This window comes from Durio zibethinus, chromosome 12 (assembly GCF_047325235.1).
Source record: "Durio zibethinus cultivar Kanyao isolate XHJ-2024 chromosome 12, ASM4732523v1, whole genome shotgun sequence".
Classification (NCBI taxonomy): domain Eukaryota; kingdom Viridiplantae; phylum Streptophyta; class Magnoliopsida; order Malvales; family Malvaceae; genus Durio; species Durio zibethinus.
The window spans coordinates 6,107,104-6,126,217 of record NC_143173.1 but is presented as its reverse complement, the minus strand read 5'-3'; the positions used below and the strand labels follow the sequence as shown (position 1 = coordinate 6,126,217).

General features: G+C 32.5%; 1 protein-coding gene across 1 annotated transcript; it reads right to left on the bottom strand.

The window, feature by feature from the left end:
- Positions 1–1,155: 1,155 nt before the first annotated feature.
- CRK1 (CDPK-related kinase 1) lies at positions 1,156–8,427 on the bottom strand. Its single transcript, XM_022890484.2, has 11 exons — positions 7,069–8,427; positions 6,386–6,516; positions 5,697–5,738; positions 5,507–5,615; positions 4,367–4,445; positions 3,995–4,291; positions 3,610–3,722; positions 2,565–2,672; positions 2,419–2,481; positions 2,162–2,329; positions 1,156–1,804 (listed from the first exon to the last, which is right to left on the bottom strand). Exons 1-11 carry the CDS (start codon positions 7,549–7,551, stop codon positions 1,667–1,669), a joined length of 1,731 nt encoding a protein of 576 aa, XP_022746219.2. The 5' UTR covers positions 7,552–8,427; the 3' UTR covers positions 1,156–1,666.
- Between the last annotated feature and the right edge of the window lie 10,687 nt (positions 8,428–19,114).

The following is a 19,114-nucleotide window of genomic DNA, read 5'->3' as shown; positions in this document are numbered from 1 at the left end:
GCGTTAGAATTGGTTCTCTGAGATGCGCTTCGACACTTAAGTCAATTAAATATTTAGAATTTATCTAGAAAAAAAGTAAATCACAAAAAATGCTAAAAAAATTTAAAAGAAAAGAATTCAAAGTTCTTATCGTGTTTATGCATTTTTTTTACCTTATATATAAGACAAAGGGTAATAATTGATTAGGGTTATTAACAATTTATGATAAGTCTATGTGAAGTTTGAAGAATGGTGACATGGGAGTGTGTGGGCTGCATTTAACGATCTCAAACCCGTGTAATTACATTTAATAATTTTAAGCAAATTTAAGGCCAATTATTTTGCTGTGAAATGATGTCATGATGGAATGTTAGTGGAGGCAATTGAGCAAGTCTTTCATGAGCTATGGTGACCTTACTTTATGACAAGGAATTTAGATATCAACCTCTTCAATTATGACATGACAGTCAAGCACATAATAACTTGGCGAGCTTGGAGATTGGCTTATTGATTGAGTGGGTAAGTATAACAAACCCAAACTTGGAATTAAACCAATGGCATTTCTGAGGTAAATTCCAATCTTCGGATCTATGAATCATGATTTTCAGCTGCAAATGTTGTTTCTTTAAAAATCTGATGCGTTATTCTGCTATCATGTTGGAGTTTACAAATTCGGGATTTGAGATCTCTGTAGTTAGGGATTGGGTATTTGTCATTTTTGGTTGATTCCGTTTTCTTTAAAAATTTCAGAAATGGTGTTTACGATTAGGCCTCGGTTCGTCGTGATTTTTGTTATTTCATTGTTCTTTTTTTTTTTTCAGTTAATGATAATTAGAAATTTTAGGGGAAATTATTTAGGGAAAAAGTCCAGGGAATTTAGGGGATATTTTTTTGATTTCAGAAAAGATTGAGATTAATTAAAAAAAAATATAAAAACTAAATTTATATAAATTATAATAAATGAACTAAATTTTAAATTTTAATTTGATCAAATTTTAACAATTTCAGCTAAATATAAAACTTTTAAATTTTTTAGTACTATTACGCTAATTTTGGCTTTTACAATTTAATAAATTTATATTAAGTCTCACTAAAGTAAAATTTTTAGTTCCGCCAGTGACGCGATCCATTAGAATTTGAGTGAAACAATGTGAAGCAGCAAGGCATCAACTGATGTAAATGTAAAGACTCAAAGACTGCTATTAAATGAGGTAGCCAACTAGGACTAAAACATCTTGGTACATAAGGGATGAACCCATCAACCGGAAATATGACTTATAAGCTGTTTGCTAACAGCCTTGCACTACAAACATTTTGCGACCAACCCTCATCTGTACAATCCTCTAGGTTTCAGGGACACCAATCATTTGATACTAAAAACGGATAAAAAAAAAAAAGCAAAGGGAGTAGGAGTATAGTACCGGACAAAACCAAAAAAGGAAGAAAATCCCAAAAAAAAAAAAAGAGGAACAAAAATAAAGACGTGAGAATATGCTGCGAATTGCTTCATCAGCCCGGCATGTGAGATTGGCTTGTACTGTCGACTTGCCCTGCTACGTAATTTTCACGATCGAGATGTGACACTAGCTTTGCTTCAGGCTAGGCTAGCTCCCACGCACCCGTTTGTTTCCTCCAGACAGTTCAGCTCAAGTGAGAAGAAAAGATAAAGTGTTTGAGGTTGGGTCCTTCAAGACTTGTGAAATGTGCGAGAAGAAACCCCACGTAAAAGTCTAACAAATCCCAAGAAACTAAGCTTCCCATCTGAGTGTCTTATCCAGTCTTGAAGAACTACGTGAACAGGCACTGATGGGCTGAGTCCAAGTTCCTGGAGTAACCAAAAAGAAAATAAATAAATAAATACACCATTTAGCACTACGAGAGAGACAGCAGCACTACATGAGATTTCACAAAACCTTGGTCAGTCCCCGTAAATTTACCAACCTAAATAGCACTAATCAGCAAACTATACTCTTGATAAAAATGGAAGAATCTGAGCTGCTCTGTATGTCTATGATCTTGGTATTTTGCTGCAAATTTTGTTCTCAAACATTATATATTCTCCTAAATCATGGAGCTTATGTACATCTATCTTTCCAGTTCTGAAACCATGTTACGGGAAATTGCCTTCAGTTTTACAATACCTAGGAAAACTGAGAGAAAGAGAGAGAGAGAGAGCACTTACCGAAGCAAGTTCCTCTATCATAATGGGCCTGTTGCCATCCTTCTCAAACAAATCATATGCACGCCTTGCATGTTGCTCCCAAGTTTCCATTCCTTCTAGCTGATGCACGCTTATGGCAGCGGCACAAAATTCTTCAAAGTCTAATTTTCTATACTGAAGAGAACTAATCTGCATATAACATGTTGAGAGCATATTTTTTCAAAATTTACAATCTGTCTTCCTGGAAAAAGATAAATTAATGAACTTCGAAGCTTTACCATGTTGACATAATCAAGAACCCGTGAATCCTTCATAGCATCTGTAGAATTTTTCATCACTGCCTGCTAATTCCAAGCAATTTAGAATGACTTAATTGATAAAAAAATAATAATAATAAAGAAATCAATTATAGAAAGAAGCAGACCGTCTTATAATTGTGCATGGAAATGAATCCATTTTTGTTAGGCCCTAACAATGTGAATTGCTCCCGGAGATAAGCTAGCTGTGGAACAGTTAACGTCTTTGCAAGAGCCTGCCATAATAAGGAAACTTCAGCCAACATATTCATAGTCACTGAGGTTAACCTTTAGATCTTTGTATCAAGGATATAGGCTAATCTTAAAAAATTTAGATAATTTTAACACAAATATAAATGTAACATTTACAGTTCACAATGTCAGTCATACTGCATCTCTCAACTCCTCTACCTTATCTAAATGAATTAAGACAAGTTCTATTTGGTTTTACTTTATTTTGCTGCTGTGTTGGTGAGTGCTGAGTATTGGTGATGTGGGGAATGAGAAATAGGAGCACTGAAATGCTCGGAGGGGTTCTGTTAGATCTTAGAAAACCTAACTGCAAATAAGATGGGCTTGCACTAGGTTTACAAGCAAAGAAATTTTGCTTCTACCAATAACAGATTAAACCATGACATGACCGCCATTGCACTTTTATGATCTTTACACAATCCTATGTAATGCCTATGTTAGAAATATTAAAATAGTAGAATAAGTCATTGATCCTTCTCATCTTCTTAATTCTTCCATCATTTACTATTGAAAGTGCAAACAACAGCAAATAGCATCTTTCTTGACTACACCACAGGTCTGTGCAATGCCATGGCAAAATCAAGTCATTGTTTAATCATTAAGTTTGCATTGCATCTCTTAAATTAAAATATAGCCGAGTAAAAATTTGTTTCAAAGTTGTAAACCAAAATACGATTGGATGCAGATAAAATCAAAGGTTTCAAATTTTTGTTACTATGATGTTTACAATTAGGGAAACACGGTGTGCTGAAATGTAATTGATGCTTTTGGTTATAGTTCCAATGCACAATAAATAAATTTATTAAAAACCAAATCAAATAAATTAATATACCAATCAGGCATTAATGGATTGCTAAATGTAATAAGCAAAAATACTAGACGCTCAAAGTAACAAAACTTAGAAAGAAGTATTTATATTACCCCCAAGGCTGTTTTTCGTAGTGCAGATGAGCCTATATAAGCTTTTACAAGCCTGCATACTATCATATCTGACAGTATCTTTTTCTCATTATTATTTTCCAACCACGGATGACCTAAGCATAAAACATGAAGATCATTGTGGTTAAATTTCTGAAAAGAAAAAAATAAAGTGGAACATCATTATAAATAATCATTCACCAGCTTTAATGGAAGAAATATGGTAACGGTACTTTCTGAATTGGATTATCTCCTCCAAAATTACTCCATGACAAATGATGAAAACTAGTAAAACAAGTAACATCACAAGTTCCCTCAGATAATGGCTGTTTCTCTATGCCAGATGAAGAAGTTAGGTTCAGCTACATAACTAGTTTCAGCTACTTACTCAGAGCCTGGGCAGCAGTTAGTCTCTTACGGTAGTCCTTGTTCAACAATCTCTTCACAAAATCTATTGCTTCAAGGGATAAAGAAGGCCAAGGGGCTTCATCAAAGCTTGGATCAGCTTTAAGGACAGCACGAAAGATACCAGATTCTGTCCGTGCCCAAAATGGTCGACTTCCACAAAGAAGTATATAAGCAATTACTCCAATACTCCACATGTCTGCTTCAGTCCCATAAGATCTATGTAGTACTTCAGGAGCAACATAATATGCACTTCCTACTATGTCATTCAATCTTTCATCTGCCAAATCCTAGTAGTCAAAACCCATTCCTTTGAACAGAAGCAGAGAAGGGAGCATCAATGAATAGTTCTAACCTGGCTTTACATAGTCTGAAAGTCCGAAATCAATAGCCTTCAGAGAGGAATTCTCATCTTTAGTAGTGAAAAGAAAATTCTGAAAAAAAAAAAAAAATACACATCACCCTTGAAAAGGGAAGAGTATGCCACATTATGGCAATCATAGGGGGAGAGAATCATCATATAGAAGTTAAAAATTTTATCATTAGGCATCTAATTTAGAAAATTTACAATCCAACTCTCCAATCTCATAGTCTCATTGTCAGTCCATAGAATTAACTGGATAGAAGTAAAGAGGGAGAGGGAGAGAGACAGAGACAGAGACAGAGACACACACAGAGAGAGAGAGAGAGAGAGAGAGAGAGAGAGAGAGAGAGAAAGAGAGAGAGAATACCTATGACAATGACCATATTCTACTATAATTTAAAGCCTAGTCAGATTCCTAGTCAAGTATTTAATATGGCAATTTTCCAATCAAACATTGTAGAGAGATCAATTTACATTCCTTTTAACGAAAGATTTGGATGGTGAGACTTAAACACTAATGGGGATTATGCATAAGTATACATGAAGCATTTAATTTGGTGCTCCAAAATAAAAGTCCACAAAAATTGCATACAAAGACTGCAGGAGTTCAAAACATAACATAGGCAAGTGAATAACTAAAGGCTATATAAGAATTTTGAACTTTTGTATAAAGTAAGTGCCACTTAGAATCCAAGACTGGCATGGTGGAAAGAAGTTAAAATTAAAGTCAACAGGACAAATATATCTGTAGCAGTTAACTAGAGCAATCCTTAAGAAAAACAAAGCAATAACTCATCCTAAAAAGGATTAAAGTATTCGAATATTAAACTTCATTATCCTCTATTGATATAGTGTAAGGAGAGAGATACACTCCCAGGTAAGATTCTTAAAGAGAGGATGGTAGAAGAGAATAGCAATTAAGCATAATCTAAATCACTCTAAAAAAGGCCACCCATGTTATGCCAAAGCAAATTTAGTCATATAAATAGGATAAACAAGGCTTCCACACTTTATACTTTCCCTTCTTGGTTCAAGTAAGCTTCTAGGATGGTGTTCATGAGACTCGAAACTCAATGTTCTAGACTAAAAAGAGTACATGATCATGATGCATGACAAGTATTTGTCGATTACCTCTGGCTTGAGGTCACGATGAACTACACCTTGGAGATGACAAAAGGCCACAACACTTAGAATCTGAACCATAACAACCTTAGCATCTTCTTCTGAGTATTTTCCACCCCTAGAGAACACAAGCCATTCTTAGGAGGCCATAAAACAGGTCAAATAGTTTACCATAAAGGGAAAAGTTAAGAGGAAGTACCTTGAAAGTATTCTATCTAGCAGCTCACCACCTTTGCATAACCTGAAAACCATTAAAAGAAATAGGGAATAAGCTCCAGAAGTATAAAGCTGTAGTCAATAGCTACAGCTTCCAATACTAGGAATAAAACTGATAGGAAAACTTTGACCGCCGACAACTCTAACTAGGGATTTTTTTCCCATCAAAGACGAAGACAACAAGCAACAAGATGGTATGAACAAGGCCACCCAGGGGAAAGGAAAATATTAAAAACAACAAGATATCTGGTAAAGCAAACAAGACAACCTTTGTAATTAGAGATTTGCTCCAGTGAATATTTCCAACTCAAATGATATAACTTTTATGACCAAATGTAAACTATTTGACCAACTAATTTATTTTCATGAATAACATCTAAACTGGTTACTTCGAAGCTTGAAATCTCATTAAGATTTACAGTCTCATACAAATTGACATTATAGGTATTAAACTCCAATGCTGTTGCTGATCACCAAAGTGCATAGTGAAATTCACTTTTGACAAATTGCTTCCATCTATCAATGATTTTCAAGCATCACAACTTTGGCATTACTTCCCCTGGAGTCAAGAAATAGAATAGTCCATACCCTAAATGCAAAATTATATGGTGAAAAGCAAAAATGTAAGACAATGAAAGCTATATTAAGAAAATTCAATCTGCTGAAACTTACTCCATCACTATGTAAACATTGTCATCATCTTCATAGGCATCATAGAACTGAACCAAGTTCTTATGACCATTTAAAGCTCGTAGTATCTTCACCTCTCGTCTTACATCCTCTATGGCAATAGCTGTGGTCATCTGCACACGCAATCTTTGTGTCAGAATACAGCAAACTGTTCTCTGATTTTTAAAATAAGTAGCCAAGAAACAATTAAAACTCCAAGCTTTGAAGTCATACTAAATGATCATAGTTCACTATAAACTAATTTGAAATGTGATGACAATTACACAAAAAAGAATGCTGAGCCCCTCAATTTAACATACAAACACACAATATTTGCATCAATGTGAAACTGATTTAGCGTGAATTAAATATAATTATCAATATCATTAACCGAACAGAATATAACTGGCTGAAGTTACTACCAACATATGTAAATGGCATCCAGATATTCTCCTGATAAATTGAACTGTAAAAAAAATAATAATAATAAAATCCAAATACTTGCCTGGAATAAATAGCTAAAACAAGTTTATCAGAGCAACAAAATGGATATCTAAGATAAACCTTAGTTAAAGGAGTCACAAGATGTTATTCAGATCAAAAAATCGTCAATCAGAATAAATATAAACTGTAAACCTGCAAATTACTTAATGACATGGGCAAATGAAAAACTGAAAAAATTAGACCTTCGACTTTGGGATAACTTTAACGGCCACTTCATGGCCTTTAAGGCTTCCTTTCTTGGCCTTAGCCGAGCAAGTATATCCAAAATGTCCACGCCCCATTTCCTCACCAAGCTCATAATGAGACATAAAATGCTTTGAAAACCCAAAATTCTTATCCAAACCAATCTCACACTCATTTCCTTCAGGAATTGAAGCCTCGTTAGGCTTAATAGAGCCATGCCTTCTTGCCAACAGTGCCCTGATATGCTTCGCAGGAGAAGGAGGAGGAAATGGGCGTTTGAAGATGCGCAGAGGAGTGGAATTTACACTTGGTATTGCTGGAGATGTCTTGAAGAGGCTTGGCAATGGACTTGGACTATAAAATGGGAAATTTGATGACTTTCTGGAGTTGGAATTTGGTGGTGAATCATTGTCACCTGCGATTGCGATGTCTTTTGACTGATTTTGTTGGTTTTCAATGGGTTTTCCATGACAGAGTCCCATTCGAAACAGAGTCCCAAGAACAATTTAAAACAAAAAAAAATTGAAGGCTTGGATCAAGAAACAACAGGAAAAGTGCAAGAAATTAAACCATAAGGAGGGAAAAGTGAGAAACAGAAGAGAAAAAGAGTTGATTTTGGCGTGTGAAAAAAAAAAAACAACTTGAAATTCACAGTTTGATCAAAGAAAAATATATTTAGAAAAGATCAGCACTGTAAAATTTTACCAGAAGAACCAAACTCCAAGAAAATTCCAAGGCAAAAAGAAAGAGCATGCAAGAAGGAGAATTACTTGAAAAAAAAAAAAAAAAACTATACTGAGAAAAGCAATTTAACTTTACTGATCATACAACAACAATGCCAGATAGAAAGAAAAAACCAATGAAGAACAAGAAGCCCCTGGATTGATGCAAGAAAAGAATGAAGAGTAAAGAAGCAACACCACAAGAAAATAAATTACTCCACGAAGAAGGAAAGAATAAGAGAGAGGCAAAAGAACAGAGAAAAAAAAAGTAGGATAAAGATGCTTAGCAGAGGCAGCAAGAAAAGGAGAAAAAAAAAAAAAGAAAAGAAACCAAGGCTTCTTTATTTCTGCTTTATGTAAGCTTTTTTGTTAATAGATTTTGATTCTTGGGTGTGGAAAACTCACTTTGTTTGTTAGAGAGAGAAGGAGGATAGTGTTCCCTCGAATAATTAATGGAAGGTGGGGTTGCGTTTTGGATGCTTCCAGCCTGTCCTTATTGCATCCAAAACACCAAAATAGATAAATATGGATGATAGAAGACGATGAATTGGGAGAGTATCGTGCAGCGTATTTGCAGTTTTGATTTTCGTAATAACCGAAAAAAAAAAAACACTCAACTCAGCTTCCGTTGTCTTTGTGTATCTCAACTTTGACTAGCTTTTTGTTGTTGCCTTCTGAATGGCTTGTCTTTTTTTGTTTTTTTCTGAATGCATTATTATTATTATTATTTTGTAAACTAAAGGACGAGTGACACTGCTTTGTTGGACATTTAAGTTAGCCCCTCAAATATTTTGAAAGCCAGCCCTGATAGGAAGACTTCAATGTAATAATCAGTGTCCTACGTTAACAGGATAGCTTTGTTTATGGATGACAACCGTTTGGTACAAGTGTCGATTAATAACAGCACTATAAGTTTTTAAATATTATTTGAATTTAAATTTAATTTTTATAAAATTAATTAGGTATGAATTCAATTTTATTGATTTAGGTCAGTTTGACTAATGAAATTTTAAAATTTTTTAATTTTTTATATATTTAAATATAAAATAATTATTTTTATTTTATAAAATATAAAATATAAAAATGAATAAATATATATAATTCAATTTAATTCAAATATTTTTTTTTTACTTTTTATTTTTATTCTAAAAATTAATCCAAATTTAATAAAAATATTTAATATTCAAATCTAAATCAAATCAAAAAAATAATTTGAATCCAATTAAACACGCCGTTTCTAATCAATTTTTCCTTTTTTTTTAATCTATTTTTTCCTTATCCTTACCTCTGTTATCTTCTATATTGCAAGACTGCTTGAGAGAAATAAAGTTTTTTCCGGCACGTGTCATAATTTATTAGTACTAAATTTTTTTTTCGACTTTATATGTATGAAATATTTGCATATACTTTGTCAACCTCCCAATCTTGTTGAATTTGTTTGTAGATAGACTTTTGCCAACCCAACATTTTTTAAAATTCATTTACAACTCCTTCACTTTCTGTTTATATTAAAATCTTTGGCCAATTTGGTAACAAAGGAATTTAGGCAGAGAAATCCTTCATTCCTAGGGAAATTGTCCAATTTGTTTTGCATCTAAAAGATAATAGCCCAACCTCTTTCTTTGATCCAACTAAACTCTTCCTTTGAATCTAGAATTATAATCGAAGTTGTTGCTATAGTAAGATGTTCAGAAAAACCTTAATTTGCAGATAAGTGGCTTCAATTCTACTTTCACGTCACTAAATAAAGACTCTGGTCTCTTTACTCTTTAATTAAACAAAGAAGTGTTCCCTTTTCTTTCTTTTGGTTTAACTGGAGGGTGGCAATTGGCAAAACAAAACTCCTTCCACTTGGATCCATTAAATTAAAAATTTTCTTTTCTTTTCTTTTTTACAAAATGGAGTGTAGAAAATAGTTTCTTAGCTTATCTTAAAGGCAAAAGCTGCAAGCAATTAAGGTAGTGTTTAATATCATTTTTAAGATTATTGTAATAATTTAATTATCATGGTGATAATATTATTAAGGTGATTTGAGCACCAATGATCATAGATTATTATATTTGGTATAATATTATAAAATCATTAGTACTTTTAAATCATTACATTTGGTATTATATGAAAAAATATATCATATAATATAAAATATCTAAAATATCCTTAAAAAAATAAAATATTTAATGTTTATTAAATCAATAATTTATAAAATAATTAAATGTTATTTTATAGAAAACTACTAACTATAAATCAATTTTGATAAAAATAATTTTTAAAAAAATTATTAAATAAATTCATTATTTTTTAGTCAATTTAAATTTATAACATAAAATATTTTTTAGAATAAGTAATTAAAAAACTGAATTTTTTTAAATTTTTAATAATCAACTTCTTAGAGTAATGTTAATTATATTTTTCATGAAGGTAAATTAGTCAGAAAATAACATTAAAAATTACTTTTCCATAGTGATAAAATTTTTCTATCTTTTAAGTTGAGAATCAAATCGCTTCCGTAGGCTAATCTTATCACTCTACTGATTTGTGATCACTGCCAAGTAAGACTTTTAAATTGTTGCCAAATAAAGTGACTGAGTGTAGATCATCGTAGTTTTTAAATGGATCATCCCATACCAAATACTTTAAAGTGAAACGACTAATTCTTAAGGGATTGTTTGGTATTATTGTGAGTTTTATGTTTTATTTTTTGAAAATTTTTTTTGTTTTATTTTTATTTTATTGAAATTGAAAACATATTTGAAAATTATATTTTTGTTGGAGAAGCGCTAAGACAAGTGACCATAATGCAAAGTGGTTGAGTGCATGGTTTACCAAAAGGTTTAAATCCAAGTTTTGGCAACTTTGATGGTCATCTTTCAATATTTTGTTATTCATACTATACTCTCTAAGTGAGGGTAAATTAGTTAGAAAATAATATTGAAAATTACTTTTCCAGTGGTGGTAAAACTTTTTCATCCTTTAGGTTGGAAATTAAATCACTCCCCTAGGCAGTGATCTTATAACTCCAGTGATTTCAGATCACTGCCAAGTAAGACTTTTAAATTACTACCACATAAAGTGATGTAATTATTGAGTGTAGATCACCATGGTTTTTAAACAGATCCACCAATACCAAATACTCTCTAAGTGAAAAGGCCAAATCTTAAAGGGTTGTTTGCTATTGCAGTGAGTTTTATATTTTATATTTTTAAAAATTTTGTTTTGTTTTATTTTCATTTTATTGAAATTGAAAACACATTTGAAAATTATATTTTTGTTGCAAAAGTGCTAAAACAAGTGACCATAATGAAAAGTGGTTGAGTGCATGGTTTACCAAGTGGTTCAAATTCAAGTTTTGGTAGCTTTGATGGTCATCTTTCAATATTTTGTTATTAAAAAGATACTATTCACTCATAGATACTGTTCACCCATGTAGTAACAATGATCGAAATGTTTTCAAAATATTGAAAACATCATTTTTTTTCACTTCCAACAATTTTTAAAATTTTGTTTTCAAATTTTTTTTAAAATAAAACAACCCACCATATATAATTTTGTTTCCAATTTTTTTTTAAAAAAAAAACAAAGTTGAAAACGAAAACGTCTTTAAATGACTTTTAACATAATAGAAGAAGTTCACCTTTGTGTTGCCAAATTGTTATGAGCTAAAGCTGAGTTAGTTGATTAATTAGTTGACTATTTCTATTACATTTTGTTACAAGTCAACTTAGTTACATTGTATTGTGAACTGATAGTTGAGCAATTACATTGCAATGATCAGAAAGGGATGTAAAAAGAGAGTTGGATGTGATTGAAAATAAAAATAACATTTCCAAAAATCAGTTTCTCTTTTTATTTTTTTTTTGAATTCCCTCAATTTCCTCTACCCTTATTTCTTTAATTCTTTCCAAAGGCTTCACTCTCTAGAATTCAGTCTTCAATTTTCTTCTTAGTTGATAGTATTTGATTTGAGTCACATCAGTGGCATCAGAGCTAAAGATCTTGACCATGGATGACCAACTTTGTAAAGAACTTAAAGTCGAGTTGCTCATTGGGTGGAAAAGTATAAAGGCAATATTTGAAGAAATTAAGTAGTGATTTAATACGGCTAATAAATTATTATCAAATAACAAGAGCAATAATCTGACAAAACTCAACTTTTCAAAAGATCATGGTGCACTCGCAACCCAACCAGTAGAACTTGAGTCATTTAAGATGTACCAAAATTCGATGGAAGGATTTGGTGTCTTTGACAACTTCAATAATCCATAAAAATACCTAGCTACTCAAAAGTTAGATATCCAGTTTACCACTGAGTTGTGAGCTCTAGTAACATCTTTTCTCTCAAGTAACCTTAAAAATTCATATCAAAGCATAGAGTTATCAATTGAATGAAAAAACTATTTCCCAATTGGTAAATCCCTAGAACCGCCAACCTTCTCTTTTTCACTTGATTGTGTTTCCTTTATCTCAAACCTAGAAACATTCTTAAAACCCCTTTCTTTTTTCTTCATCATTCATATCCAACCCATGGTTTGGAAGTTTTTCTTTCAAGCTAACCACACTGAATCTTGTTTCTTTCTACTTTTCTTATTCCATACCTTACTATTTTCTCTATTCTTATTCCAAGCATGATCAATTTGAGTTTTTCACTACTCATGGCAAAAATTTAGCCCAAATCACTATGTTAATTCTAATTTTTACAAGTCGTAACCTTTCTTGATACGAATGGTTACTATTCTTTTAGGGTTGCAACAAAGATATGTGATTGGAATCGTGAATATAGCATTAGGTAAGACTTTTGCCTTTGTTTTGCCTATGCTATCTTATATTTCTATACTACCTCTTATGAGTCAAGAGAATGAAGTTGAAGGGCATTATGCTATTATCATAACCTTGATTGGGGAGATTGCTTAGCAAATTAAGGATGACATTATAAAGTTTGCACATTTTGTGGTTATTAAAGTTGTTTCAATTGTTTGTGGTTCGCTAATAGAGGGACAAAGGTTTAGATTAGACAAAGTTGTGAAGTTGTGAGGTTGTGAGGTTATTATTACTACATTTGGTCATTTGCTAGGTTATTTAGAGAAGCAGTGTACTGTGTTAAACCATAATGGATTTGCCAAACTATATGTTTTAGATTTTTGAATTGACGAGATTAAATTGTTGGCAAGATGTTAAAGTGAAAAATTTTTTGATTTAGACCACCAAAAGTATTGGTTAAGCCACCTGCAAGCATGGAATTGTTCAATTCTGTTATGTACCTAGCAAATAGTTCATCAGCACTTGTATGAATAACCAGGAAGATAAGCTTTGGTCCATGGTGCAAAAGATTGTTGTTAGTATGACCATGAAATTTAATGAGAAGGACTTGTTGGTAACAGTCTTTATGATGTGTGTAATATGAACCTAGTTTAATGATTTTCACCTAATTAGAGCCATTAAGTTTTTTGTTTTCCCTGTTGTTTTTATTGCTATTATTGCTAATTGGTTTTATAATAATAGTTATTTGATGCCTATTAAGCCCTAACTTGATAGCTTAATCAAAAAAGGCTTACCGGAATGTAAGATCTTTTGTGAGAATGGAACTTATATAGAATAGCTCCCTGAAAAGCCTTTTGATCTTGAAAATGAACATGTTATTGGAAAAGCACTTTTAGATAGCCACAATAAAGTGGCTTAATTGTTAAAAACAAATATAAATGTTGGAGATGTAGGTCATTTGACATGCACTGTTGCTAAGTAAAAAAACTTGAACTTGCTCAAAGAAAGTGTCCATTACAAGGAGATAAGTAATAAGGAGTTATTGAATGAAGTAGTGAATAAAGAATGGTTTTTCTTCACGCTAAGAAATTACAAATATTACAATGGCTCAAGACTAGGGAAAGGAGTTAATGATAGATTTTGGAAAGCAACTAGAATTGACAAGCATGTTAAATGTAATGGAAATTTAGTTAGATTCAAGTACACTTTATTTTTAAACATGGAAAAACCACTTCACGGTGACAAAACCAATTAGATCATGCATGAATATGTATTAAATAATCCTTCAACAATAGGAAAAACTAGCAATGATGACATGTGGCTTGACAATTAGGTATTGTGCAGAGTGTATAAAGGTAGAGTGTGCAAGCAAACTCAAAAGTGTCTGTTTACCTTGGTTATACTCCACATGGGATAACCTTGGCTATTGATCTTAGAAGTCTTCAAAAGAGCATTACCACTGCCATGCAAGCCATTTATGTACTTGTTGATGACTTGACAAAGTCAGACCTTGTAGTAACTTTCACTTATAAAGAAGCTGTCATAACGTCTAGATCCGGGGATCTATCGCTAGACATTGACTTTTAGGGAGTCGCCACCAATCTTTTTTATTTAGGTGCGATTGGCCACCTAAAGAATCTGTCCTTTCAGGGAACACCAAAGCTTAAAGGTCTTTAAAAGAATAGGTTCGGGTCTGCTAACCAGAATAGGGTTCGGAAGTTCGGTTACGTGTGAGAAAGGTTATAGCACCCTCACAACGCCCATCAAAAGATGGTACCAGCTGAAATTTGTGTTATCCAATGAGCCTTAAAATTTTACCAAGTAATTAATTATTGAAAATTATTCTCAATTGACTCTAATACTTTTAGCAAAAATTTGAGAAAATTCTCTCACCTCAAGAGTATGCAAGAATAAACTACTGTTTCACTTACAGAAACTCCGTCGTCGGATTATTTAAAGAAAAATCAAAATCAAAATCAAAATAAAAAGGAAGGAAAGAATAATTGTTTTTGTGCAGGGAAAATTGATACTTTCAACTTTTCCCCAAAAATATTTTTTTGGAAATTTATTTTTAAGGAAAATTGATATTTTCAATTTTTTCCCAAAAATATTTTTTGAAAACTTTGATTTTCGAGGAAAATTGATACTTTCAACTTTTCCTCAAAAACCTTTTTTTGAAAATTTATTTTTAAGGAAAATTGATACTTTCAACTTTTCCTCAAAAACTCCTTTTTTGAAATTTTATTTTTAAGAAAAATTGATACTTTCAACTTTTTCCCAAAAATATTTTTGGAAACTTTGATTCTCAAGGAAAATTGATACTTTCAACTTTTCCCCAAAAACCCCTTTTTTGAAATTTTATTTTTAAGAAAAATTGATACTTTCAACTATTGATACTTTCATCTTTTCTCCAAAAATATTTTTTGAAAATTTATTTTTAAGAAAAATTGATACTTTCAACTTTTCTCAAAAAATATTTTTTGATCTTTATTTAAAGGAAATAGAACAAAATAAAAGTGAAAATAAATAAAGATAAAAAAATAAAGAAAAGTAAAACAAAAATTAAAATAAGATAAAGATAAAAAATATTAAATAAATCTAATCTAATAAAGAAAAAAATAAATAAAACAAATAATTAAAAAAAAAAACTTAGAGCGGCTCGACTATCGGCTCGACTCGGCTCGGCTCAAGGAAGAGAAACGGCTCGGGGGGCAGTTTGGGAAGCTCGGCTCGGCTCGGCTTGGCTTGGAGGGGGGGCAGGCACGCGCGGGTCAGGAAGCGGGTCGACGCTCGGGTCGGGTCGGGTCTCGACAAAATGCGCGGATCCTCTAGGTCACTTAAGGCAAAAACGACGTCGTTTTGAGAGGGTATAAAAGGTAGTTCCCTTCGTTTTTTGACAAAAACCTTCTCCCCCTCCCTCTCTTCCTTCTTTTTTCTCTCTTTTCTCTCTAAAAGACCGAAGAACTCCGGTTGAAGATTCACCAGATTTTGGAATTTTTCATCGAAATCTGGGTTTTTTCGTCGAAAGTTCGTTGGAAGTTGGTCGAAAAGTTGGTCGGTTTCTGGATCCTTGCCGAAAACTGGGCAGGTCACAGGAAACTTCAAATTTGGCTGGAATTTTTATCAAAAATTTCAACCCTTGCCGAAAAACTTGCCGAAATCTGGAAATTTCCCAGAAATTTCCAGAAAAATTTTCACCAAAAATTTCTAAAAAATTATTTTCAATCCTTATAGCTATTCTAACACTTCTCAACCTTCTTTAACCTTCGAAAACTCTTCTATACACCTTTTTTCTCTCAAAATCAGTAGCTTTGCTTACCGTTTTTTCTGTGTGTTGCATCTGTTCCAAGAGGTCCATTTTATAGGGATTGATCAAGAGTTTCTGATCAATCCCAATTTTTGTTTGGACGGGGATTCAATCTTTAAATTCAATCTGGACTCTTCAGATTGAATTCTCATTCACAATGGGATTCTTCAACTTTCAATCACAGCCCTCAAAGAAAATCATAATAATCAGATAATCGAAAAAAAATCAAATAAATGAATAAAAATAAAATTAACAGATAATTAATTAAAAAAATTAAAATAAGATAAATCCACAAAATATTACAAGATAAAAAAAAATAATAAATATAACTATATAAATAAAATACATATAAATATTAACAGAAAAAAATAAATAAATAAAGATATACATATATTAATACATAATAATAATAAATAAATAAAGATATACATCTCATTTTTTGTTGCATTCCCTATCATCTTTCTCCGTCAGTGGAGGTTGTACCTGTGAAGCTATATCTCTCCATCTCTGGGCATACTCTTTAAAAGACTCATTTACCTTTTTCTCTAGATTCTGTAAAGACAAACGATTAGGGGCCAAATCGATAATATGTCAATACTGACCGATGAAATCATGTGCCATATCGCTCCAAGAGCAAATGCGGGTTCTGTCTAGCTGAACATACCACCTGACCACTGAACCTGTAAGGTTATCCTGAAAGACATGCATCAAAAGCTTTTCATCATAAGCATAAGCTGTCATTTTTCGGTAATACATTGTGATGTGAGTTTTGAGGCATTTTGTACCGTCATATTTTTCAAATTTTGATACTTTAAACTTATGGGGAATAACCACATCAAGAACTAGGCAAAGCCCAGCAGCATCAACTGACGCATAAAAGCTAAATCCTTCCACAGCCCGTAGCCTTTACTCTAACATGCTAATCTTGGAGCTTTCTTGAACTTCCACTCTTATCTTTTCTTTCTTTTTCTCTTTTAAATCATCTAGATCAGAAATTGGTTCTGCTATTTTTTCAGTGAAGATAGGATTTACATAGCTATTATACTGCCCTGGGTTGAAAGCTGATGGCATTCCAGGATATGTCGAATATGCGAAGTGTTGTGGTGGGACCTCTTGAGCAGACTGGGCTTGAAGTGGGCCAAAACCTGGAGGATATAAAGGGTCAACCACTTCTTACAACGGGAGAACTTGTTGGCTTGTATCTTTTTCAACTCCTTTTCCTTTATTCATGTTATTAAGAGCCTCCAGAATCTTGCTTAGCTCACTTTCAATCTTTTCCTGTGCTTTTTCTATTTTTTCAAATCTATGAGAATTTTCTTGCTTCATTTGTCTTGCTCTGGATCTTGTGTTGTATCGATGGGTAGGGTTCTCACTAGATGGAGCTATCCTTGAACCTTTAGCACCATATCTTATGATTAGAAATGTTATGCTATGCTTTATGTTTGATGCTTTGATGCACTAATGAAATGTACATTTTTCTAAATGAAATGTACATTTTTAAAATGAAATCTAGTATGAAATTGATGTAAATGATTGTGTTAAAACATGATCATAAAAATAATGCAGATGCATACAATCAAACAAACAACATAGTTAGTTCCATGGATAAAATGAAAGTGATGCTGATGCATAATGTTACATATGATAATGAAAATGATACACAAAGTTAAACAACCAAAATGATTAGATAAACACCCTTTTTGTGTCTTAATTTCAGGGTATATCTATCATTGGGTAAAAAGGGCTCTATCCTAGGTTTAGGCACTCTTAAGGTTCACTATATGCGGTTTTTAGGTCAAAGTCTAAAGGTCCTCAAATTGTTTCTTACATCCTTATCCATCACAGACTAGTAAGGCACCCTAATCCTACCCATTACAGGCTACAAGCGGAAAAGGTTTAATTTGAGCGGGAGTAATTCGCTAGCCACTACGGAGGCATTAGACCTCACGAAAGCAATAGGTACTTTACTCCCTCATAGAGGGACGGAGCTTGGGTGTAGAGCTCATGTTATGCACATGCACATGAATGACATAATTAACAAAGTAAATAAACATAAATGAACGATAATACATATATACAAAAAGGTTCAATTTTATTAGGCTTTTGGATAACACAAATTATTTGTTGGCCTGACTCTCAAAGTCCCTAGCGGAGTCGTCAAGCTGTCATAATGTCTAGATCCGGGGATCTATTGCTAGACATTGACTTTTAGGGAGTCGCCACCAATCTTTTTTATTTAGGTGCGATTGGCCACCTAAAGAATCTGTTCTTTCAGGGAACACCTAAGCTTAAAGGTCCCTAAAAGAATAGGTTCGGGTCTGTTAACCAGAACAGGGTTCGGGAGTTCGGTTACGTGTGAGAAAAGTTATAGCACCCTCACAACGCCCATTAAAAGATGGTACCAGCTGAAATTTGTGTTATCCAATAAGCCTTAAAATTTTACCAAGTAATTAATTATTAGAAATTATTCTCAATTGACTTTAATACTTTTAGCAGAAATTTGAGAAAATTCCCTCACCTCAAGAGTATGCAAGAAAAAACTATTGTTTCACTTGCAGAGGCTCCGTCGTCGGATTATTTAAAGAAAAATCAAAATCAAAATCAAAATAAAAAGGAAGGAAAGAATAATTGTTTTTGTGCAGGGAAAATTGATACTTTCAACTTTTTCCCAAAAATATTTTTTGGAAACTTTGATTTTCGAGGAAAATTGATACTTTCAACTTTTCCCTAAAAATATTTTTTGAAAATTTTAATTTTCAAGGAAAATTGATACTTTCAACTTTTCCCCAAAAACCCTTTTTTCGAAATTTTATTTTTAAGAAAAATTGATACTTTCAACTTTTCCCCAAAAATATTTTTTGAAAATTTATTTTTAAAGAAAATTGATATTTTCAACTTTTCTCAAAAAATATTTTTTGATCTTTATTTAAAGGAAATAGAACAAAATAAAAGTGAAAATAAATAAAGATAAAAAAATAAAAAAAATAAAACAAAAATAAAAATAAGATAAAGATAAAAAATATTAAATAAATCTAATCTAATAAAGGAAAAAATAAATAAAACAAATAAATTAAAAAATAAAAAAAAACCTTAAGCGGCTCGGCTATCGGCTCGGCTCGGCTTGGTTCGGAGGGGGGTAGGCATGCACGGGTCAGGAAACGGGTCGACGCTCGGGTCGGGTCGGGTCTCAACAAAACGCGCGGATCCTCTAGGTCGCTTAAGGCAAAAACGACGTCGTTTTGAGAGAGTATAAAGGGTAAT